The sequence below is a fragment of the Hyla sarda genome, unplaced genomic scaffold, assembly GCF_029499605.1.
Source record: "Hyla sarda isolate aHylSar1 unplaced genomic scaffold, aHylSar1.hap1 scaffold_386, whole genome shotgun sequence".
Lineage (NCBI taxonomy): Eukaryota > Metazoa > Chordata > Amphibia > Anura > Hylidae > Hyla > Hyla sarda.
In genome coordinates, this window is record NW_026610405.1 from 256,824 (window position 1) to 283,454 (window position 26,631).

Below are 26,631 nucleotides of genomic sequence, written 5' to 3' on the forward strand. Positions count from 1 at the left end.
GGGTAATTGGGGGGGGGGTCTGAGGTAATGGAGAGGGGGGTCTGAAGTAATGAAGAGGGGGGTCTGAGGTAATTGAGAGAGGGAGGGGGGTCTGAGGTAACAGAGGGGGGGGGGGTCTGAGGTAATTGAGAGAGGGGGGTCTGAGGTAATTGAGAGAGAGGGGGGGGTCTGAGGTAACAGAGGGGGGGGGGGTCTGAGGTAATTGAGAGAGGGGGGTCTGAGGTAATTGAGAGAGAGGGGTCTGAGGTAATGAAGAGGGGGGTCTGAGGTAATTGAGAGAGGGAGGGGGGTCTGAGGTAATTGAGAGAGGGGGGGGGTCTGAGGTAACAGAGGGGGGGGGGGTCTGAGGTAATTGAGAGAGGGGGGTCTGAGGTAATTGAGAGAGAGGGGTCTGAAGTAATGAAGAGGGGGGTCTGAGGTAATTGAGAGAGGGAGGGGGGTCTGAGGTAACAGAGGGGGGGGGGGTCTGAGGTAATTGAGAGAGGGGGGTCTGAGGTAATTGAGAGAGAGGGGTCTGAAGTAATGAAGAGGGGGGTCTGAGGTAATTGAGAGAGGGAGGGGGGTCTGAGGTAATTGAGAGAGGGGGGGGGTCTGAGGTAATTGAGAGAGAGGGGGGGGTCTGAGGTAATTGAGAGAGAGGGGGGGGTCTGAGGTAACAGAGGGGGGGGGGTCTGAGGTAATTGAGAGAGGGGGGGGGTCTGAGGTAATTGAGAGAGAGGGGGGGTCTGAGGTAATTGAGAGAGAGGGGGGGGGCTGAGGTAATTGAGAGAGGGGGGGGTCTGAGGTAATTGAGAGAGAGGGGGGGTCTGAGGTAATGGGCGGGGGAATGAGGTAATGAAGAAGAGCATGAAGTAATGTCCAGGTCATCAGATCATTATCACCTCATGGTTTATCTGCTCTGGTACGAGCAGAACTGTAAGCGCAGCTCTAGAGGTAATGCAGAAAACAAGCGAAAAAAGGCAAAAAAAACAACAACATCAAAGTTTAATTTAAATAAATGAAATGTTACAAAAATTCATCTCCCAAACAAACAACAAAATCTGAGGAACTTCAGGTGTAAAAGCAACAAAAAAAGTCAATATAATCCCTGAGGAACCATGACATCATCAGCAGAGCATGACATCATTACCAGCCAGTGACCGCCCACGTGATGTCATCGACAGCCAGTGACCGCCCACGTGACATCATCCCTGGAGAGTAGTCTTCATAATTTACCCAGAGTTTTGTTGGCGCCTGACACTTCTGCAGCGGGGGATGAGCAGTCCTCTTTGTCTCCATGGTCGCGGCTCAAGGTCCCAGGTGGTACCAGACGTCTTGACGCAGTTGGGCAGAGTTCAGGGGGACGAGCAGCTGCCCCAAGAACCTCCCACCGCTCCTCACCTGGATCCTCAGGACCAAACCTTCCAGCTTTGGAACCCCGAACTGCACCTGCACCAGAGTGAGCATGTTATACAGGTCCAAACACTAAGGGGTGTGGCTAATGGAGTAGGAGGTGACCCCCCCACCTCCTGACTGGTCATGTTTTGCTACCTACCAGCTGGCTGAATACGGGGGCACTCCTCCTGGACGGCCATGTGATCTCCTGACTGGACACTTCCCGGGGGCCAGAGTACAGGGAGAGGGTGAGGGTGGGCTCCGGGGGCTGAGGACACAACACAGGACATTATTAGTGTGTGTGTGCGCTCGGCTCAGCTGAACCACACATCCCTGGGGCCCCCACTTACTATGTTCCTCAGATGTTTCAGCTGGACGCAGAGGTGGGGTGGAGTGAACCACATGTGCAGCTGAAGGCTCTGCGGAGAACCGCCTGGGGGGGAAACGGTCAGCGGGGGAGGGGGTCCGGCAGGAAGTGACATCACCATGCCAGCCGACTCACCGACCACCCCGAGCTCACCGAGGATCCGCCCACCCTGAGGAGAGACAATGGCAAATCACAATCCAGGGCAGGCTCGAGGATTAATGACAATCACATGACCTGTGCCGCTCCTGAGGATCACATGACCTGTACTATCCAGACGAGTGTTTTATGGATGTGGAGCAGAAAAAAATCACCGGTGAAGTTCGGCGCCAAACTGCTCAGACACGAGGAAAGTGGTGTAGGTTAAGAATAAGTCCTTTATTCCAATGAGCCTTAAAACAAACGCGTTTCGGGTCTGACCCTTTCTCAATGTACAACAGTACAATCATGCCTGTTCTACATTGAGAAAGGGTCATAGACCCGAAACACGTTTGTTTTAAGGCTCATTGGAATAAAGGACTTATTCTTAACCTACACCACTTTCCTTGTGTCTGAGCAGTTTGGCGCCGAACTTCACCGGTGATTTTTTCTGCTCCACATCCATAAAACACTCGTCTGGATACTGCACCTCTTGGCCAGGAGGCTCCTGGATCCAAGTAAGGGTCGGCTGCACCGCATTAACGCAGCAAACGCTGTTGAGATAGTTGTGTCCATATACACGAAAGGTGAGCACCTTTTCACTCACCGTAATGTCCTGCATGTTACCACATTTTGTTTAATATACTGCCCCATGAGAAGCTCTGCTGTTTTTGTTTTACCTTAGTACTACATGACCTGTACTATGACTGTATCCAGAAAGAAAAAGAAACACGCAAAACAGCGCACACCCATAAATATCAAAATGTTCTCTTTATTAATACATGAATCAAAAAGACAGACAAGGTTATTAAAAACATTTAAAACGGGCCTAAAGCAGCCAAAGCACAAAACAGGGTGAGCCCCCTCAACAAGGGAACCCCACCCAGGGCACATGCCTATTACAGTACATCAATAACGTCACTATGTCATACAAATAAGCTACCACATAGCACTATATTTATAACAACAGCCCATATACAACCTGTATTCTCATGTAGCAAGTTATGATGAAATGACACAGGACGGTTAATGGAGGTGTTACCAGGCAAGTGCCCCCATAAAGACCCCACGCGTTCCGTTGCCCGTCGGCAACTTCCTCAGGGGTGTTGTGCTTCTATTTCCTTACATCTGTCTTATATATACTACATAATCAACTTAATTACAAAGGTCTGTTTGACCAGAAGGAGATACCTGTGAGTCTCTATTGCTTCATGTCCGAGCGCTGCCGCTCGATTCTACTTCTTGGTCTCCTGCCCGAGCGCTGTCGCTCGCTTGTACTTCCGGATCGCATCCGTAGCTCCATACACCATCCACGCATGCGCACTCCATACTGCAGACTTCCAGATCACATCCGTAGCTCCAAACACCATCCACGCATGCGCACTCCATACTGCAGACTTCCAGATCACATCCGTAGCTCCAAACACCATCCGCGCATGCGCACTCCATACTACAGACTTCCAGATCACATCCGTAGCTCCATCCACCATCCACGCATGCACACTCCATACTGCAGACTTCCAGATCACATCCGTAGCTCCATCCACCATCCACGCATGCACACTCCATACTGCAGACTTCCAGATCACATCCGTAGCTCCATCCACCATCCGCGCATGCGCACTCCATACTGCAGACGTCATTACTTGCGCAGTGAGCTCCAGAATACACTCCGTCATTCATTCATTCTCGGGCTACGTCCTGACATACCCCTATGTGCATCACTTGTGGCTGTGCGCTCCAACACCACTTGCCTGGTAACACCTCCATTAACCGTCCTGTGTCATTTCATCATAACTTGCTACATGAGAATACAGGTTGTATATGGGCTGTTGAGATGAATATAGTGTTATGCGGTAGCTTATTTGTATGACATAGTGACGATATTGATGTACTGTAATAGGCAGGTGCCCTGGGTGGGGTTCCCTTGTTGAGGGGGCTCACCCTGTTTTGTGCTTTGGCTGATTTAGGCCTGTTTTAAAATGTTTTTAATAACCTTGTCTGTCTTTTTGATTCATGTATTAATAAAGAGAACTTTTTGATATTTATGGGTGTGCGCTGTTTTGCGTGTTTCTTTTTCTTTCTGGATACTGTATTACATTGATACGTATAGCAGCACCCCTTTTCTAATTGATGTTGCTGAGCCCGCTCATATTGTAGTGACTGTACTATGACTGATGATCACAGGATCTGTACTACACTTGAGGATCACATGACCTGTACTATGACTGATGATCACAGGATCTGTACTACACTTGAGGATCACATGACCTGTACCGCACCTGAGGATCACATGACATACCTGATCAGATGTGTCTACCGGGGCCCAGGATATCACGTGACTGGAGCATTCAGGGGGAAACAGCAGCGTCCTGTGGCCACAGCTGGAGTTTTGGGCCCTACACTGCACTAGCCTGGGGCCCCTATGCCGAGGCTGGAGGGCAATACTCACCACCTTGTGCACCTTCCGCGCACTCTTCACCGCCGCTCTCTTGATGAACTTGGCGATGGCCGGGGTCAGCCCCTCCCCCAGGTGGCTCAGATCGGACGGCGTCATGTTGGCGAAGGCGTGGACCAAGAAGTTCAGCTTCACAGACGTTGTCTCCAGACTCTCCTGGATCTTACTGGAGAAGAGAGGAGAGAGAGCGGCCGCCATGTTAGATGCCCCCAGGTTATTTGCTAGGAGCGGCCTCCATGTTGGATGTCCCCAGGTTATGTGATAGGAGCGGCCGCCATGTTAGATGTACCCAGGTTATGTGGTAGGAGCGGCCGCCATGTTAGATGTCCCCAGGTTATGTGGTAGGAGCGGCCGCCATGTTAGATGTCCCCAGGTTATATTGTAGGAGCAGCCGCCATGTTAGATGTCCCCAGGTTATGTGGTAGGAGCGGCCGCCATGTTAGATGTCCCCGGGTTATATGGTAGGAGCGGCCGCCATGTTAGATGTCCCCAGGTTATATTGTAGGAGCAGCCGCCATGTTAGATGTACCCAGGTTATGTGGTAGGAGCGGCCGCCATGTTAGATGTACCCAGGTTATGTGGAAGGAGCGGCCGCCATGTTAGATGTACCCAGGTTATGTGGAAGGAGCGGCCGCCATGTTAGATGTCCCCAGGTTATGTGGTAGGAGCAGCCGCCATGTTGGATGTCCCCAGGTTATGTGGAAGGAGCGGCCTCCATGTTAGATGTCCCCAGGTTATATGGTAGGAGCGGCCGCCATGTTAGATGTCCCCAGGTTATTTGGTAGGAGCGGCCGCCATGTTGGATGTCCCCAGGTTATATGGTAGGAGCGGCCGCCATGTTGGATGTCCCCAGGTTATATGGTAGGAGCGGCCGCCATGTTAGATGTCCCCAGGTTATGTGGTAGGAGCGGCCGCCATGTTAGATGTCCCCAGGTTATATGGTAGGAGCGGCCGCCATGTTGGACGTCCCCAGGTTATGTGGAAGGAGCGGCCGCCATGTTAGATGTCCCCAGGTTATATGGTAGGAGCGGCCGCCATGTTAGATGTCCCCAGGTTATGTGGACGGAGCGGCCGCCATGTTAGATGTCCCCAGGTTATGTGGTAGGAGCGGCCGCCATGTTGGATGTCCCCAGGTTATATGGTAGGAGCGGCCGCCATGTTGGATGTCCCCAGGTTATATGGTAGGAGCGGCCGCCATGTTGGATGTCCCCAGGTTATATGGTAGGAGCGGCCGCCATGTTGGATGTCCCCAGGTTATATGGTAGGAGCGGCTGCCATGTTAGATGTACCCAGGTTATGTGGAAGGAGCGGCCGCCATGTTAGATGTCCCCGGGTTATGTGGAAGGAGCGGCCGCCATGTTAGATGTACCCAGGTTATGTGGAAGGAGCAGCCTCCATGTTGGATGCCCCAGGTTATGTGGAAGGAGCAGCCTCCATGTTGGATGCCCCCAGGTTATGTGGAAGGAGCAGCCTCCATGTTGGATGCCCCCAGGTTATGTGGTAGGAGCGGCCGCCATGTTGGATGTCCCCAGGTTATGTGGTAGGAGCGGCCGCCATGTTAGATGTCCCCAGGTTATGTGGAAGGAGCGGCCTCCATGTTGGATGCCCCCAGGTTATGTGGAAGGAGCAGCCTCCATGTTGGATGTTCCTGGGTTACGTGAAAGGAGCCGACGGCAGTTACCTGGTGAAGTAATTGGCGGCTTCCAGGTCGGAGTCGTGCGGTCGCAGGCGGTCGTAGACGTATCTCAGATCTTCCACTGAGCGCAGCTCCGGTAGCCCGGCCTGCAGCATCTGCCAAGGACAGGAAGAGGGAAGGTCTCAGCAGTGCAGGTGATCACTCTACACACAGCATATGACATCATAGACACCTGTGATGTCATGAGCTCCACTGATGCTTCTGTAAAGGATATGCACTATGTGTACCCTAATCTACCTGGGCCCCTGTGGCAACTTCAGAGGATTATTTTGTGACTATGTTTCGGGAACTGTATGGAGGGCCCCCAGGCAGACTGGAGCCCCATGTACCCCCACAAGCAGGAGCCCCCATGTACCTCACAGGCAGGAGCCCCCATGTACCCCACAGGCAGACTGGAGCCCCATATACCCGAAAGACAGGAGCCCCATATACCCCACAGACAGACTGGAGCCCCATATACCCCACAGGCAGACTGGAGCCCCATATACCCCACAGGCAGACTGGAGCCCCATATACCCCACAGGCAGACTGGAGCCCCATATACCCCACAGGCAGACTGGAGCCCCATATACCCCACAGGCAGACTGGAGCCCCATATACCCCACAGGCAGACTGGAGCCCCATATACCCCACAGGCAGACTGGAGCCCCATATACCCCACAGGCAGACTGGAGCCCCATATACCCCACAGGCAGACTGGAGCCCCATATACCCCACAGGCAGACTGGAGCCCCATATACCCCACAGGCAGACTGGAGCCCCATATACCCCACAGGCAGACTGGAGCCCCATATACCCCACAGGCAGACTGGAGCCCCATATACCCCACAGGCAGACTGGAGCCCCATGTACCTCACAGGCAGGGGCCCCATGTACCCCACAGGCAGAAGCCCGATATACCTCACAGACTTGAGCCCCATGTACCCCCAAAGGCAGGGGCCCCATGTACCCCCATAGGCAGGAGCCCCATGACCCCCACAGGCAGGAGCCCCCATGTACCTCACAGGCAGGAGCCCCCATGTACCTCACAGGCAGGAGCCCCCATGTACCCCACAGGCAGGAGCCCCCATGTACCCCACAGGCAGACTGGAGCCCCATATACCCCACAGGCAGACTGGAGCCCCATATACCCCACAGGCAGGAGCCCCATGTACCCCCATAGGCAGGGGCCCCATTGCTCACCAGCTCCAGGAGGGTGATGATCAGGGCGCTGTGCCTCCGGAGGATGTTGTAGGCGCAGCAGCAGAGCTCCACAAACTCCCGAGCGCGGTGCGGGCGCTGCCCTTCCTGGGTGATGAAGGATTCCATCTCTGTCGTGAAGATAAATGGTGCCCGGTCCCTGAAAATCATCAAAACAATATCTCCAGAGATCCACCGAAACACCTGGGGATCAGGTGAGGCTAGGATAACCCCCCCCCCACACACAGCCTCCTGCCAGCCGCCCCCCCCCACACCTCAGCCTCCTGCCAGCCCCCACACACACACACACCTCAGCCTCCTGCCAGCCCCCCCCCACACCTCAGCCTCCTGCCAGCCGCCCCCTCCACACCTCAGCCTCCTGCCAGCCGCCCCCCCCCACACACCTCAGCCTCCTGCCAGCCGCCCCCCCCACACACCTCAGCCTCCTGCCAGCCGCCCCCCCCCACACACCTCAGCCTCCTGCCAGCCGCCCCCCCCCACACACCTCAGCCTCCTGCCAGCCGCCCCCCCCCACACACACACCTCAGCCTCCTGCCAGCCGCCCCCCCCCCCACACACACACACACCTCAGCCTCCTGCCAGCCGCTCCCCCCACACACACACCTCAGCCTCCTGCCAGCCGCCCCCCCACACACCTCAGCCTCCTGCCAGCCGCCCCCCCACACCTCAGCCTCCTGCCAGCCGCCCCCCCACACCTCAGCCTCCTGCCAGCCGCCCCTTCCCCACACCTCAGCCTCCTGCCAGCCAACCACACACACCTCAGCCTCCTGCCAGCCAACCACACACACCTCAGCCTCCTGCCAGCCAACCACACACACCTCAGCCTCCTGCCAGCCGCACCCTCCCCACACCTCAGCCTCCTGCCAGCCGCCCCCCCCCACACCTCAGCCTCCTGCCAGCCGCCACCCCCCCACACCTCAGCCTCCTGCCAGCCGCCCCCCCACACACACCTCAGCCTCCTGCCAGCCGCCCCCCCACACACACCTCAGCCTCCTGCCAGCCGCCCCCCCACACACACCTCAGCCTCCTGCCAGCCGCCCCCCCCCACACACACACCTCAGCCTCCTGCCAGCCGCCCCCCCACACACACACCTCAGCCTCCTGCCAGCCGCCCCCCCACACACCTCAGCCTCCTGCCAACCGCCCCCCCCACACACACCTCAGCCTCCTGCCAGCCGCCCCTTCCCCACACCTCAGCCTCCTGCCAGCCGCCCCCCCCACACCTCAGCCTCCTGCCAGCCGCCCCTTCCCCACACCTCAGCCTCCTGCCAGCCTCCCCCCCCCCCACACCTCAGCCTCCTGCCAGCCACCCCCCCCCACACCTCAGCCTCCTACCAGCCTCCCCCCCCACACCTCAGCCTCCTGCTAGCCTCCCCCCCCCACACCTCAGCCTCCTGCCAGCCTCCCCCCCCCACACACCTCAGCCTCCTGCCAGCCTCCCCCCCCCCCACACCTCAGCCTCCTGCCAGCCTCCCCCCCCCCCCCCACACCTCAGCCTCCTGCCAGCCTCCCCCCCCCCCCACACCTCAGCCTCCTGCCAGCCTCCCCCCCCCACACCTCAGCCTCCTGCCAGCCTCCCCCCCCCACACCTCAGCCTCCTGCCAGCCTCCCCCCCCACACCTCAGCCTCCTGCCGTCCCAACCACACACACCTCAGCCTCCTGCCAGCCTCCCCCCCACACCTCAGCCTCCTGCCAGCCGCCCCCCCCACACCTCAGCCTCCTGCCAGCCTCCCCCCCCACACCTCAGCCTCCTGCCAGCCTCCCCCCCCACACCTCAGCCTCCTGCCAGCCGCCCCCCCCACACCTCAGCCTCCTGCCAGCCGCCCCCCCCACACCTCAGCCTCCTGCCAGCCGCCCCCCCCCACACCTCAGCCTCCTGCCAGCCTCCCCCCCCACACCTCAGCCTCCTGCCAGCCGCCCCCCCCCACACACCTCAGCCTCCTGCCAGCCGCCCCCCCCCACACACCTCAGCCTCCTGCCAGCCGCCCCCCCCCACACACCTCAGCCTCCTGCCAGCCGCTCCCCCCACACACACACCTCAGCCTCCTGCCAGCCGCCCCCCCACACCTCAGCCTCCTGCCAGCCGCCCCCCCACACACCTCAGCCTCCTGCCAGCCGCCCCCCCCCACACACACACCTCAGCCTCCTGCCAGCCGCCCCCCCCACACACACACCTCAGCCTCCTGCCAGCCGCCCCCCCACACCTCAGCCTCCTGCCAGCCGCCCCCCCCCACACCTCAGCCTCCTGCCAGCCGCCCCCCCACACACCTCAGCCTCCTGCCAGCCGCCCCCCCCCCACACACACACCTCAGCCTCCTGCCAGCCGCTCCCCCCACACACACACCTCAGCCTCCTGCCAGCCGCCCCCCCACACCTCAGCCTCCTGCCAGCCGCCCCCCCACACACCTCAGCCTCCTGCCAGCCGCCCCCCCCCACACACACACCTCAGCCTCCTGCCAGCCGCTCCCCCCACACACACACCTCAGCCTCCTGCCAGCCGCCCCCCCACACCTCAGCCTCCTGCCAGTCGCCCCTTCCCCACACCTCAGCCTCCTGCCAGCCGCCCCTTCCCCACACCTCAGCCTCCTGCCAGCCAACCACACACACCTCAGCCTCCTGCCAGCCAACCACACACACCTCAGCCTCCTGCCAGCCAACCACACACACCTCAGCCTCCTGCCAGCCGCCCCCCCCACACCTCAGCCTCCTGCCAGCCGCCCCCCCCACACCTCAGCCTCCTGCCAGCCGCCCCCCCCCCACACCTCAGCCTCCTGCCAGCCGCCCCCCTTATCTTTTCTCACCTTTTTTTATTTTTATTTATTTATTTTTATTTTTTTGGAAATTATATTAATATTTTATTTAATTATATCAACAATAAAATACCAAAATAGAACAGTTTCCTTTTATAAAGCTTATTACTGTGCATATATTTGTTTTCTACACCGTTAGGTGTTTGAACATGAGACATACAGCGCAGTGAGTAGAGATGAGCGAACTCACAGCAAACCCGACCCGCCACAAACCCCCCAGCCCGGCAGCCGGCGACCCACCCTGCACAAACTAGCTTAGCCCCAAGGTGCCCCGGAGGTCCGGAAAAGGCGGACACAGCCCCAGGAAAGATTCTTGCAGGACTGTATCCACCCCCTCCAGCCCACGGGAGCACCCAAAAGCCGAACCAACCCACGCAGGACAAGTCATCAACCGCCGAGCCGAGAAGTTCGCGACGAACCAAATCCACTGCAAGCTCGCCCATCTCCAGCAGTGAGCGATCCATCCAGAACAATTAAATATACCGCGGCATCGGCACAGACAATGGTTCTAGTTTCGCTGGTAGAAGAATACCAAATAGGGCAGTAGTCTTCAAACTGTGGACCTCCAGATGCCGCAAAACCACAACTCCCAGCAAGCCCGTTCTTCTCACCTTTTAATTGATCCAAACATCTGTGCATTTCCCAAAATCTTCCCGAAGTCGATGTGGAACATGTGCCCAGAGCTGGTGAGCATGATGTTATCGTTGTGCCGGTCACAGACGCCCAGGAGGAAAGTGATGACACACCAACCGGCACAGGAGAACAGGAAGTTATCAGAGGCCTGAGGGGGGGGGAAGACAAAAAGATACCATCGAATGGACCGTGTACCTACCGACTGCAACAACCCACCAACTGCACCAACCTACCTACCGCACTCACCAACCTAATTACCGACTGCACCCACCTAGCTACCTACTGACTGCACCCACCAAGCTAAGGGGAGGGTGGGGGCTTAGTACCATCTGGTTGTTCTGGAACCATTTCTTTATCGACGAGTCCTTCAGGGGTCCAAACAGCCCAGTCTTGTTCTGGATTTTGGCCAAAGTTATAGAATCTGGAACCAACTGAACCAAACCTGGAAAAAAAGAAAAGGAGTAAAGGGGCCGCAAGAGTCACCCAGACCACATGGGTCCAATTACTGGAACATAAATAAGATCATCTGCATTAATGGCAGATTCCTGTACTCACCAATGATCAGTCACCATGAATGACACCTCAGCGTCAGGGGTCGCCAGTCATCTGAGGTCTCAATTCACCAGTAATCACCAGTCATCTGAGGTCTCAATTCACCAGTAATCACCAGTCATCTGAGGTCTCTAGCCACCAGTCATCTGAGGTCTCAATTCACCAGTAATCACCAGTCATCTGAGGTCTCAATTCACCAGTAATCACCAGTCATCTGAGGTCTCTAGCCACCAGTCATCTGAGGTCTCTAGCCACCAGTAATCACCAGTCATCTGAGGTCTCAATTCACCAGTGATCACCAGTCATCTGAGGTCTCTAGCCACCAGTAATCACCAGTCATCTGAGGTCTCAATTCACCAGTGATCACCAGTCATCTGAGGTCTCTAGCCACCAGTCATCTGAGGTCTCAATTCACCAGTGATCACCAGTCATCTGAGGTCTCTAGTCACCAGTAATCACCAGTCATCTGAGGTCTCTAGCCACCAGTAATCACCAGTCATCTGAGGTCTCTAGTCACCAGTAATCACCAGTCATCTGAGGTCTCAATTCACCAGTAATCACCAGTCATCTGAGGTCTCAATTCACCAGTAATCACCAGTCATCTGAGGTCTCTAGCCACCAGTAATCACCAGTCATCTGAGGTCTCAATTCACCAGTGATCACCAGTCATCTGAGGTCTCTAGCCACCAGTCATCTGAGGTCTCAATTCACCAGTGATCACCAGTCATCTGAGGTCTCTAGTCACCAGTAATCACCAGTCATCTGAGGTCTCTAGCCACCAGTAATCACCAGTCATCTGAGGTCTCTAGTCACCAGTAATCACCAGTCATCTGAGGTCTCAATTCACCAGTAATCACCAGTCATCTGAGGTCTCAATTCACCAGTAATCACCAGTCATCTGAGGTCTCAATTCACCAGTAATCACCAGTCATCTGAGGTCTCAATTCACCAGTAATCACCAGTCATCTGAGGTCTCAATTCACCAGTAATCACCAGTCATCTGAGGTCTCTAGCCACCAGTAATCACCAGTCATCTGAGGTCTCAATTCACCAGTAATCACCAGTCATCTGAGGTCTCTAGCCACCAGTAATCACCAGTCATCTGAGGTCTCAATTCACCAGTGATCACCAGTCATCTGAGGTCTCTAGCCACCAGTCATCTGAGGTCTCAATTCACCAGTGATCACCAGTCATCTGAGGTCTCTAGTCACCAGTAATCACCAGTCATCTGAGGTCTCTAGCCACCAGTAATCACCAGTCATCTGAGGTCTCTAGTCACCAGTAATCACCAGTCATCTGAGGTCTCAATTCACCAGTAATCACCAGTCATCTGAGGTCTCAATTCACCAGTAATCACCAGTCATCTGAGGTCTCTAGCCACCAGTAATCACCAGTCATCTGAGGTCTCAATTCACCAGTGATCACCAGTCATCTGAGGTCTCTAGCCACCAGTCATCTGAGGTCTCAATTCACCAGTGATCACCAGTCATCTGAGGTCTCTAGTCACCAGTAATCACCAGTCATCTGAGGTCTCTAGCCACCAGTAATCACCAGTCATCTGAGGTCTCTAGTCACCAGTAATCACCAGTCATCTGAGGTCTCAATTCACCAGTAATCACCAGTCATCTGAGGTCTCAATTCACCAGTAATCACCAGTCATCTGAGGTCTCAATTCACCAGTAATCACCAGTCATCTGAGGTCTCAATTCACCAGTAATCACCAGTCATCTGAGGTCTCAATTCACCAGTAATCACCAGTCATCTGAGGTCTCTAGCCACCAGTAATCACCAGTCATCTGAGGTCTCAATTCACCAGTAATCACCAGTCATCTGAGGTCTCAATTCACCAGTAATCACCAGTCATCTGAGGTCTCTAGTCACCAGTAATCACCAGTCATCTGAGGTCTCTAGCCACCAGTCATCTGAGGTCTCTAGCCACCAGTAATCACCAGTCATCTGAGGTCTCTAGTCACCAGTAATCACCAGTCATCTGAGGTCTCAATTCACCAGTAATCACCAGTCATCTGAGGTCTCTAGCCACCAGTAATCACCAGTCATCTGAGGTCTCAATTCACCAGTGATCACCAGTCATCTGAGGTCTCTAGTCACCAGTAATCACCAGTCATCTGAGGTCTCAATTCACCAGTGATCACCAGTCATCTGAGGTCTCTAGTCACCAGTAATCACCAGTCATCTGAGGTCTCTAGTCACCAGTAACTGACCTTGCTTACGGCCGGTGGACACACATCGGTAGGTGATCATCCGCAGGTCTAATCCCTCGTGAAGCCAAATCCGGTCCATGATGTCCACCAGCTGTAGGACCAGCATGTCCTGCCTCATGTCATCTCCCATCTGCAGGGTCCAAAATCCATCATCACAGGCAGAAGACCCCACACAAGGTGGAAGGGCAACATCACATGACCCAACTACATGACATGACCAAACCGCTGCACCGAGTGCCCTTGCGCTCATACATGACGTGGATGTCGGGCCCCCGGGCTCACCTTATACATGACGTGGATGTCGGGCCCCCGGGCTCACCTTATACATGACGTGGATGTCGGGCCCCCGGGCTCACCTTATACATGACGTGGATGTCGGGCCCCCGGGCTCACCTTATAAATGACGGGGATGTCAGGCCCCCGGGCTCACCTTATACATGACGTGGATGTCGGGCCTGGGCTCACCTTATACATGACGTGGATGTCGGGCCCCCAGGCTCACCTTATACATGACGTGGATGTCGGGCCCCGGGGCTCACCTTATACATGACGTGGATGTCGGGCCCCGGGGCTCACCTTATACATGACGTGGATGTCGGGCCCCGGGGCTTACCTTATACATGACGTGGATGTCGGGCCCCCGGGCTCACCCTATACATGACGTGGATGTCGGGCCTGTGCTCACCTTATACATGACGTGGATGTCGGGCCTGTGCTCACCTTATATATGACGTGGATGTCGGGCCCCGGGGCTCACCTTATACCTGACGTCAATGTTGGGCCCCCGGGCTCACCTTATACATGACGTGGATGTCGGACCTGGGCTCACCTTATACATGACGTGGATGTCGGGCCTGTGCTCACCTTATACATGACGTGGATGTCGGGCCCCCAGGCTCACCTTATACATGACGTGGATGTCGGGCCTGGGCTCACCTTATACCTGACGTCAATGTTGGGCCCCCGGGCTCACCTTATACATGACGTGGATGTCGGACCTGGGCTCACCTTATACATGACGTGGATGTCGGGCCTGTGCTCACCTTATACATGACGTGGATGTCGGGCCCCCAGGCTCACCTTATACATGACGTGGATGTCGGGCCTGGGCTCACCTTATACATGACGTGGATGTCGGGCCCCCGCCTCACCTTATACATGACGTGGATGTCGGGCCCCCTGGCTCACCTTATACATGACGTGGATGTCGGGCCCCCAGGCTCACCCTATACATGACGTGGATGTCGGGCCTGTGCTCACCTTATATATGACGTGGATGTCGGGCCCCCAGGCTCACCTTATACATGACGTGGATGTCGGGCCTGGGCTCACCTTATACCTGACGTCAATGTTGGGCCCCCGGGCTCACCTTATACATGACGTGGATGTCGGACCTGGGCTCACCTTATACATGACGTGGATGTCGGACCTGGGCTCACCTTATACATGACGTGGATGTCGGGCCCCCAGGCTCACCTTATACATGACGTGGATGTCGGACCTGGGCTCACCTTATACATGACGTGGATGTCGGGCCCCCTGGCTCACCTTATACATGACGTGGATGTCGGGCCCCCAGGCTCACCCTATACATGACGTGGATGTCGGGCCCCCAGGCTCACCTTATATATGACGTGGATGTCGGGCCCCGGGGCTCACCTTATATATGACGTGGATGTCGGGCTCCCAGGCTCACCTTATACATGACGTGGATGTCGGGCCTGTGCTCACCTTATACATGACGTGGATGTCGGGCCCCCAGGCTCACCTTATACATGACGTGGATGTCGGGCCTGTGCTCACCTTATACATGACGTGGATGTCGGGCCCCCAGGCTCACCCTATACATGACGTGGATGTCGGGCCTGTGCTCACCTTATATATGACGTGGATGTCGGGCCCCCAGGCTCACCTTATACATGACGTGGATGTCGGGCCTGGGCTCACCTTATACCTGACGTCAATGTTGGGCCCCCGGGCTCACCTTATACATGACGTGGATGTCGGACCTGGGCTCACCTTATACATGACGTGGATGTCGGACCTGGGCTCACCTTATACATGACGTGGATGTCGGGCCCCCAGGCTCACCTTATACATGACGTGGATGTCGGACCTGGGCTCACCTTATACATGACGTGGATGTCGGGCCCCCTGGCTCACCTTATACATGACGTGGATGTCGGGCCTGGGCTCACCTTATACATGACGTGGATGTTGGGCCCCGGGCTCACCTTATACATGACGTGGATGTCGGGCCCCCAGGCTCACCTTATACATGACGTGGATGTCGGGCCCCGGGGCTCACCTTATACATGACGTGGATGTCGGGCCCCGGGGCTCCCCTTCTACATGACGTGGATGTCGGGCCCCGGGGCTCCCCTTCTACATGACGTGGATGTCGGGCCCCCGAGCTCACCTTATACATGACGTGGATGTTGGGGCCCTGCTCGTCTGCGTTTATGAAGGAGATCCTAAGGGGTTTGGCGTTGGATTTAAAGATGGAGCACAACTACAAGAGAAGAGGATGATGGGAGATTTACCTAATGTTCAGTCCTAGGTATCAGTGGCTCCCCAGCCTCCTGTCAAGTCCCTTATCTCTTATCTCCACATACAAGTGTTATACCCAGAGCCGCCTGCAGGAGGGGCCACACATAATCCCCGGCAGCCATATTTTTTTCTTACCTCTCGGTCGATCCCTTTCACAACAATCGCAGGATCCTGAGGAAGACGACAACGGCCAATGTCCTCAAAGAACCGCTCCACGTCCAGGAGCCCGAACCTCAGAGCCTCCTGTGTGGAGACAATGTGCTGAGACCGGGGCCCCACACAGCTCACACCCTCGGGGGCCCCACACAGCTCACACCCTCGGGGGCCCCACACAGCTCACACCCTCGGGGGCCCCACACAGCTCACACCCTCGGGGGCCCCACACAGCTCACACCCTCGGGGGCCCCACACAGCTCACACCCTCGGGGGCCCCACACAGCTCACACCCTCGGGGGCCCCACACAGCTCACACCCTCGGGGGCCCCACACAGCTCATACCCTCGGGGGCCCCACAGATCTTATTCTCCAGAGCTGCACTCACTATTGGTTGTCCCCCATTCCCCGGCAGCAGACAGTATATTGGGTTCCCGGAGGGAGATGATGTTAGTGAGCAGGGAGCGATGTAAAGTATGGAGGACGGTCGTCCTGCACTCACCTGCCTCTTGTCCTCCGGAGCATTCTTCACTCTCCCAGCGATGTCTTCCAGGATCTGCAGGAGTCGTCTCTGTTTGGAGAATTCATCACTAAGGGAGCGGCCGGCGCAGTGCAGAACGGCCTCCAGGAGGCGCCGATACAAACCGCGGTAATGAGGCTCCGAGGAGGTGTCCGTCAGCAGCCTGCAGGGGGCAAACCCATTGTCAGGGGACTGCACCCAGGTATCTAATCCCGTGTACCTAATCTATTGTATCTAATCCTACAAGAACAAGCATACTAGTCCTGCAGGAACTGACAGTATCTACGGGGCCTGGGTGTATCTAAGCCGCTCGCTCACCAGTACAGCCTGTGCGCCACCTGAATGCTCTGCAGGGCGCGGTGGAGGAGGAGCCGCACCAGGTTGCTGTTCAGACTGCGCTCGTACTTCACGGCCTGTCAGGAGAGAGCAGCGTCAGCACAACCTCTGCTTGCTGTCAGTGAACCCCCACCTGTTCCCCGTCACTGAGGAGGATGATGGGACTTAGGTCTCTTACCTGGACGAGCTGTGGGAGGAGCTCCAGCAGTTGGTCACATGACAGCCGCTCCAGCTCCCGGCACGCCGCCCCACGGATCTTCACATCTGCAAAGCTGAAGGAACGCGCAGAGTGAGGCGCAAACATCGCCATCTATACTAGCTAAAGAGGCTCTGCAACAGCTCAGCACTCACCAGGGACTCAGCAGCCCCAGAGCCTCCAGGGGCCCCGAGAAGGTCCAGTCCTCCAGCACCCGATACATGGCGGATATAGAGGGCGGGTCCCAGCCGGGAGCACTTCCCAGGAGGAGCGGCAGGAGGTGCGGAGGGGGGCGGGGACAGCGACGGTAATACCACAGACTCTGCCGATCTGCCTCCGACAGCCTTGTGGGGGGGGGGGGGGGGGGGGGACAAGGAGAGCATCATCACCACCATCATTTCCATCATCACCACCATCATTTCCATCATCACCACCATCATTTCCATCATCACCACCATCACCACCATCATCTCCATCATCACCACCATCATTTCCATCATCACCACCATCATCATTTCCATCATCACCACCATCATCATTTCCATCATCACCACCATCATTTCCATCATCACCACCACCATCATTTCCGTCATCACCACCATCATCATTTCCATCATCACCACCATCATCATTTCCATCATCACCACCATCATCATTTCCATCATCACCACCATCATTTCCATCATCACCACCACCATCATTTCCATCATCACCACCATCATCATTTCCATCATCACCACCATCATTTCCATCATCACCACCACCATCATTTCCATCATCACCACCATCATCATTTCCATCATCACCACCATCATCATTTCCATCTCCACCACCATCATTTCCATCTCCACCACCATCATTTCCATCACCACCACCATCACCGCCACCAGCCTCCTCCTCCTCCTCACCAGCCTCCTCCTCCTCCTCACCAGCCTCCTCCTCACCAGCCTCCTCCTCCTCCTCACCAGCCTCCTCCTCACCCAGCCTCCTCCTCCTGCTCCCCAGCCTCCTCCTCCTCCTCCCCAGCCTCCTCCTCCTCCTCCCCAGCCTCCTCCTCCTCCCCCAGCCTCCTCCTCCTCCTCACCAGCCTCCGTCTCCTCCTCACCAGCCTCCGCCTCCTCCTCCCCAGCCGCCTCCTCCTCCTCCCCAGCCGCCTCCTCCTCCTCCCCCAGCCGCCGCCTCCTCCTCCCCAGCCGCCTCCTCCTCCTCACCAGCCGCCTCCTCCATTATTCCCATCCTCCTCCTCCTCCCCATCCTCCTCCTCCTCCTCCCCATCATCATCATCCTCCTCCCCATCATCATCATCCTCCTCCCCATCATCATCATCCTCCTCCCCATCATCCTCATCCTCCTCCTCCCCATCATCCTCATCCTCCTCCCCATCATCCTCATCCTCCTCCCCATCATCATCATCCTCATCCTCCTCCCCATCATCCTCATCCTCCTCCCCATCATCCTCATCCTCCCCATCATCCTCATCCTCCTCCCCATCATCATCATCATCATCCTCCTCCCCATCATCATCATCCTCATCCTCCTCCCCATCATCATCATCCTCATCCTCCTCCCCATCATCCTCCTCCTCCCCATCATCCTCATCCTCCTCCCCATCATCATCATCCTCATCCTCCTCCCCATCATCATCATCCTCATCCTCCTCCCCATCATCATCATCATCCTCATCCTCCTCCCCATCATCCTCATCCTCCTCCCCATCATCCTCATCCTCCTCCCCATCATCCTCATCCTCCTCCCCATCATCCTCATCCTCCTCCCCATCATCCTCATCCTCCCCATCATCCTCATCCTCCTCCCCATCATCATCATCCTCATCCTCCTCCCCATCATCATCATCATCCTCATCCTCCTCCCCATCATCCTCATCCTCCTCCCCATCATCATCATCCTCATCCTCCTCCCCATCATCATCATCATCATCCTCATCCTCCTCCCCATCATCATCATCATCATCCTCATCCTCATCCTCCTCCCCATCATCATCCTCCTCCCCACCATCATCCTCATCCTCCTCCCCATCATCCTCCTCCCCCTCCCCATCATCATCCTCCTCCCCACCATCATCATCATCCTCCTCACCATCATCATCCAGCTCTCACACTCATGTTGATCTTACAGGAGCATAGAGCAGCAATTCGCCATATAATGGAGGCGCCAAACCACATCCTCACCGCCTGCGTCACATGACATCAACTCCGCCCCCGGCCTCTGGAATATGGCGTCCGAACCCGGGAAATCCATCTGTAATAATCAGAAGAGACGAAGATACTACACCGAACCGACACTACATCCTGCCCACTACACCAGGGCCAAACCACAGTAATATGGAAGTATTACCCCTCAGTAACGTACAGTAATCTAGGAGTATTACCCCTCAGTAACACACAGTAATCTAGGAGTATTACCCCTCAGTAACACACAGTAATCTAGGAGTATTACCCCTCAGTAATGTACAGTAATCTAGGAGTATTACCCCTCAGTAACACACAGTAATCTAGGAGTATTACCCCTCAGTAACACACAGTAATCTAGGAGTATTACCCCTCAGTAACACACAGTAATCTAGGAGTATTACCCCTCAGTAACGTACAGTAATCTAGGAGTATTACCCCTCAGTAATGTACAGTAATCTAGGAGTATTACCCCTCAGTAACGTACAGTAATCTAGGAGTATTACCCCTCAGTAACACACAGTAATCTAGGAGTATTACCCCTCAGTAACACACAGTAATCTAGGAGTATTACCCCTCAGTAATCTAGGAGTATTACCCCTCAGTAATCTAGGAGTATTACCCCTCAGTAAAACACAGTAATCTAGGAGTATTACCCCTCAGTAACACACAGTAATCTAGGAGTATTATCCCTCAGTAACATACAGTAATCTAGGAGTATTACCCCTCAGTAACACACAGTAATCTAGGAGTATTACCCCTCAGTAACGTACAGTAATCTAGGAGTATTACCCCTCAGTAACACACAGTAATCTAGGAGTATTACCCCTCAGTAACACACAGTAATCTAGGAGTATTACCCCTCAGTAACACACAGTAATCTAGGAGTATTACCCCTCAGTAACACGGTAATCTAGGAGTATTACCCCTCAGTAACACGGTAATCTAGGAGTATTACCCCTCAGTAACACGGTAATCTAGGAGTATTACCCCTCAGTAACACGGTAATCTAGGAGTATTACCCCTCAGTAACACGGTAATCTAGGAGTATTACCCCTCAGTAACGTACAATAATCTAGGAGTATTACCCCTCAGTAACACAGTAATCTAGGAGTATTACCCCTCAGTAACACACAGTAATCTAGGAGTATTACCCCTCAGTAACACACAGTAATCTAGGAGTATTACCCCTCAGTAACGTACAGTAATCTAGGAGTATTACCCCTCAGTAACGTACAGTAATCTAGGAGTATTACCCCTCAGTAACGTACAGTAATCTAGGAGTATTACCCCTCAGTAACGTACAGTAATCTAGGAGTATTACCCCTCAGTAACGTACAGTAATCTAGGAGTATTACCCCTCAGTAACGTACAGTAATCTAGGAGTATTACCCCTCAGTAACGTACAGTAATCTAGGAGTATTACCCCTCAGTAACACGGTAATCTAGGAGTATTACCCCTCAGTAACACGGTAATCTAGGAGTATTACCCCTCAGTAACACGGTAATCTAGGAGTATTACCCCTCAGTAACACGGTAATCTAGGAGTATTACCCCTCAGTAACACACAGTAATCTAGGAGTATTACCCCTCAGTAATCTAGGAGTATTACCCCTCAGTAAAACACAGTAATCTAGGAGTATTACCCCTCAGTAATCTAGGAGTATTACCCCTCAGTAAAACACAGTAATCTAGGAGTATTACCCCTCAGTAACACACAGTAATCTAGGAGTATTACCCCTCAGTAACGTACAGTAATCTAGGAGTATTACCCCTCAGTAACGTACAGTAATCTAGGAGTATTACCCCTCAGTAACACACAGTAATCTAGGAGTATTACCCCTCAGTAACACACAGTAATCTAGGAGTATTACCCCTCAGTAACACACAGTAATCTAGGAGTATTACCCCTCAGTAACACACAGTAATCTAGGAGTATTACCCCTCAGTAACGTACAGTAATCTAGGAGTATTACCCCTCAGTAACACACAGTAATCTAGGAGTATTACCCCTCAGTAACACACAGTAATCTAGGAGTATTACCCCTCAGTAACACACAGTAATCTAGGAGTATTACCCCTCAGTAACACGGTAATCTAGGAGTATTACCCCTCAGTAACACGGTAATCTAGGAGTATTACCCCCTCAGTAACACGGTAATCTAGGAGTATTACCCCTCAGTAACACGGTAATCTAGGAGTATTACCCCTCAGTAACACGGTAATCTAGGAGTATTACCCCTCAGTAACACACAGTAATCTAGGAGTATTACCCCTCAGTAACACACAGTAATCTAGGAGTATTACCCCTCAGTAACACACAGTAATCTAGGAGTATTACCCCTCAGTAACACACAGTAATCTAGGAGTATTACCCCTCAGTAACACACAGTAATCTAGGAGTATTACCCCTCAGTAACACACAGTAATCTAGGAGTATTACCCCTCAGTAACACACAGTAATCTAGGAGTATTACCCCTCAGTAACACACAGTAATCTAGGAGTAATACCCCTCAGTAACACACAGTAATCTAGGAGTATTACCCCTCAGTATCACACAGTAATCTAGGAGTATTACCCCTCAGTAACGTACAGTAATCTAGGAGTATTACCCCTCAGTAACACACAGTAATCTAGGAGTATTACCCCTCAGTAACACACAGTAATTATGAGTATTATCCCTCAGTAACACACAGTAATCTAGGAGTATTTCCCCTCAGTAACGTACAGTTATCTAGGAGTATTACCCCTCAGTAACGTACAGTAATCTAGGAGTATTACCCCTCAGTAACACACAGTAATCTAGGAGTATTACCCCTCAGTAACACACAGTAATCTAGGAGTATTTCCCCTCAGTAACGTACAGTTATCTAGGAGTATTATCCCTCAGTAACACACAGTAATCTAGGAGTATTACCCCTCAGTAACATACAGTAATCTAGGAGTATTACCCCTCAGTAACACACAGTTATCTAGGAGTATTACCCCTCAGTAACACACAGTAATCTAGGAGTATTTCCCCTCAGTAACACACAGTAATCTAGGAGTATTACCCCTCAGTAACGTAATCTAGGAGTATTACCCCTCAGTAACACAGTAATCTAGGAGTATTACCCCTCAGTAACACACAGTAATCTAGGAGTATTACCCCTCAGTAACACACAGTAATCTAGGAGTATTACCCCTCAGTAACGTACAGTAATCTAGGAGTATTACCTCTCAGTAACACAGTAATCTAGGAGTATTACCCCTCAGTAACACACAGTAATCTAGGAGTATTATCCCTCAGTAACGTACAGTAATCTAGGAGTATTACCCCTCAGTAACGTACAGTAATCTAGGAGTATTACCCCTCAGTAACACACAGTAATCTAGGAGTATTATCCCTCAGTAACATACAGTAATCTAGGAGTATTACCCCTCAGTAACACGGTAATCTAGGAGTATTACCCCTCAGTAACGTACAGTAATCTAGGAGTATTACCCCTCAGTAACACACAGTAATCTAGGAGTATTACCCCTCAGTAACGTACAGTAATCTAGGAGTATTACCCCTCAGTAACACAGTAATCTAGGAGTATTACCCCTCAGTAACACACAGTAATCTAGGAGTATTATCCCTCAGTAACGTACAGTAATCTAGGAGTATTACCCCTCAGTAACGTACAGTAATCTAGGAGTATTACCCCTCAGTAACATACAGTAATCTAGGAGTATTACCCCTCAGTAACACACAGTAATCTAGGAGTATTACCCCTCAGTAACACAGTAATCTAGGAGTATTACCCCTCAGTAACACACAGTAATCTAGGAGTATTACCCCTCAGTAACACACAGTAATCTAGGAGTATTACCCCTCAGTAACACACAGTAATCTAGGAGTATTACCCCTCAGTAACACAGTAATCTAGGAGTATTACCCCTCAGTAACACACAGTAATCTAGGAGTATTACCCCTCAGTAACACACAGTAATCTAGGAGTATTACCCCTCAGTAACACACAGTAATCTAGGAGTATTACCCCTCAGTAACACACAGTAATCTAGGAGTATTACCCCTCAGTAACACACAGTAATCTAGGAGTATTTCCCCTCAGTAACGTACAGTTATCTAGGAATATTACCCCTCAGTAACGTACAGTAATCTAGGAGTATTACCCCTCAGTAACACACAGTAATCTAGGAGTATTACCCCTCAGTAACACACAGTAATCTAGGAGTATTTCCCCTCAGTAACGTACAGTTATCTAGGAGTATTATCCCTCAGTAACACACAGTAACCTAGGAGTATTACCCCTCAGTAACATACAGTAATCTAGGAGTATTACCCCTCAGTAACACACAGTAACCTAGGAGTATTACCCCTCAGTAAAGTACAGTAATCTAGGAGTATTACCCCTCAGTAACACACAGTAATCTAGGAGTATTATCCCTCAGTAACACACAGTAATCTAGGAGTATTATCCCTCAGTAACGTACAGTAATCTAGGAGTATTACCCCTCAGTAACACACAGTAATCTAGGAGTATTACCCCTCAGTAACGTACAGTAATCTAGGAGTATTACCCCTCAGTAACACACAGTAATCTAGGAGTATTACCCCTCAGTAACACACAGTAATCTAGGAGTATTACCCCCTCAGTAACACACAGTAATCTAGGAGTATTACCGACAGTAACGTACAGTAATCTAGGAGTATTACCCCTCAGTAACGTACAGTAATCTAGGAGTATTACCCCTCAGTAACACACAGTAATCTAGGAGTATTATCCCTCAGTAACATACAGTAATCTAGGAGTATTACCCCTCAGTAACACACAGTAATCTAGGAGTATTATCCCTAAGTAACGTACAGTAATCTAGGAGTATTATCCCTAAGTAACGTACAGTAATCTAGGAGTATTACCCCTCAGTAACACACAGTAATCTAGGAGTATTTCCCCTCAGTAACACACAGTAATCTAGGAGTATTACCCCTCAGTAACACACAGTAATCTAGGAGTATTACCCCTCAGTAACACACAGTAATCTAGGAGTATTACCCCTCAGTAACACACAGTAATCTAGGAGTATTACCCCTCAGTAACACACAGTAATCTAGGAGTACTACCCCTCAGTAACGTACAGTAATCTAGGAGTATTACCCCTCAGTAACACACAGTAATCTAGGAGTATTTCCCCTCAGTAACACACAGTTATCTAGGAGTATTATCCCTCAGTAACACACAGTAATCTAGGAGTATTACCCCTCAGTAACGTACAGTAATCTAGGAGTATTACCCCTCAGTAATGTACAGTAATCTAGGAGTATTACCCCTCAGTAACACACAGTAATCTAGGAGTATTTCCCCTCAGTAACACACAGTAATCTAGGAGTATTACCCCTCAGTAACACACAGTAATCTAGGAGTATTACCCCTCAGTAACACACAGTAATCTAGGAGTATTACCCCTCAGTAACGTACAGTAATCTAGGAGTATTACCCCTCAGTAACACACAGTAATCTAGGAGTATTACCCCTCAGTAACACACAGTAATCTAGGAGTATTACCCCTCAGTAACACACAGTAATCTAGGAGTATTACCCCTCAGTAACGTACAGTAATCTAGGAGTATTACCCCTCAGTAACACACAGTAATCTAGGAGTATTACCCCTCAGTAACGTACAGTAATCTAGGAGTATTTCCCCTCAGTAACACACAGTAATCTAGGAGTATTACCCCTCAGTAACGTACAGTAATCTAGGAGTATTTCCCCTCAGTAACACACAGTAATCTAGGAGTATTACCCCTCAGTAACGTACAATAATCTAGGAGTATTACCCCTCAGTAACACACAGTAATCTAGGAGTATTACCCTCAGTAACACGGTAATCTAGGAGTATTACACCTAAGTAACAGTAATCTAGGAGTATTGTAACAGTAATCTAGGAGTATTACCCCTGAGTAACACACAGTAATCTAGGAGTATTACCCCTCAGTAACATACAGTAATCTAGGAGTATTACCCCTCAGTAACACACAGTAATCTAGGAGTATTACCCCTCAGTAACGTACAGTAATCTAGGAGTATTACCCCTCAGTAACACACAGTAATCTAGGAGTATTACCCCTCAGTAACACACAGTAATCTAGGAGTATTTCCCCTCAGTAACGTACAGTAATCTAGGAGTATTACCCCTCAGTAACACACAGTAATCTAGGAGTATTACCCCTCAGTATCACACAGTAATCTAGGAGTATTATCCCTCAGTAACGTACAGTAATCTAGGAGTATTACCCCTCAGTAACACACAGTAATCTAGGAGTATTACCCCTCAGTAACACACAGTAATCTAGGAGTATTACCCCTCAGTAACAGTAATCTAGGAGTATTTCCCCTCAGTAACGTACAGTTATCTAGGAGTATTATCCCTCAGTAACACACAGTAATCTAGGAGTATTACCCCTCAGTAACATACAGTAATCTAGGAGTATTACCCCTCAGTAACACACAGTAATCTAGGAGTATTACCCCTCAGTAACACACAGTAATCTAGGAGTATTACCCCTCAGTAAAGTACAGTAATCTAGGAGTATTACCCCTCAGTAACACACAGTAATCTAGGAGTATTACCCCTCAGTAACACACAGTAATCTAGGAGTATTATCCCTCAGTAACGTACAGTAATCTAGGAGTATTACCCCTCAGTAACACACAGTAATCTAGGAGTATTACCCCTCAGTAACACACAGTAATCTAGGAGTATTACCCCTCAGTAACACACAGTAATCTAGGAGTATTATCCCTCAGTAACGTACAGTAATCTAGGAGTATTACCCCTCAGTAACACACAGTAATCTAGGAGTATTACCCCTCAGTAATGTACAGTAATCTAGGAGTATTACCCCTCAGTAACACACAGTAATCTAGGAGTATTACCCCTCAGTAACACACAGTAATCTAGGAGTATTACCCCTCAGTAACACACAGTAATCTAGGAGTATTACCGACAGTAACGTACAGTAATCTAGGAGTATTACCCCTCAGTAACGTACAGTAGTCTAGAAGTATTACCCCTCAGTAACACACAGTAATCTAGGAGTATTATCCCTCAGTAACATACAGTAATCTAGGAGTATTACCCCTCAGTACCGTACAGTAATCTAGGAGTATTACCCCTCAGTAACACACAGTAATCTAGGAGTATTATCCCTAAGTAACGTACAGTAATCTAGGAGTATTAACCCTAAGTAA

At 52.2% G+C, this 26,631-nt stretch overlaps 1 protein-coding gene across 1 annotated transcript in view; it reads right to left on the minus strand.

Moving 5' to 3' along the window:
* Positions 1–967: 967 nt before the first annotated feature.
* Positions 968–26,631, minus strand: part of LOC130332662 (phosphatidylinositol 3-kinase C2 domain-containing subunit gamma-like) — a gene marked incomplete at its 5' end in the record, with an annotated part of 32,981 nt that continues 7,317 nt past the window's right edge. The window contains 16 exon segments of the mRNA XM_056553820.1: positions 968–1,428; positions 1,535–1,642; positions 1,725–1,910; positions 4,329–4,500; positions 6,016–6,125; positions 7,213–7,369; positions 10,653–10,822; positions 11,001–11,116; positions 13,449–13,578; positions 15,868–15,960; positions 16,134–16,241; positions 16,654–16,834; positions 16,990–17,084; positions 17,186–17,279; positions 17,359–17,547; positions 19,338–19,462. Of these exon segments, the coding sequence (XP_056409795.1) occupies positions 1,288–1,428; positions 1,535–1,642; positions 1,725–1,910; positions 4,329–4,500; positions 6,016–6,125; positions 7,213–7,369; positions 10,653–10,822; positions 11,001–11,116; positions 13,449–13,578; positions 15,868–15,960; positions 16,134–16,241; positions 16,654–16,834; positions 16,990–17,084; positions 17,186–17,279; positions 17,359–17,547; positions 19,338–19,462 (2,175 nt within the window).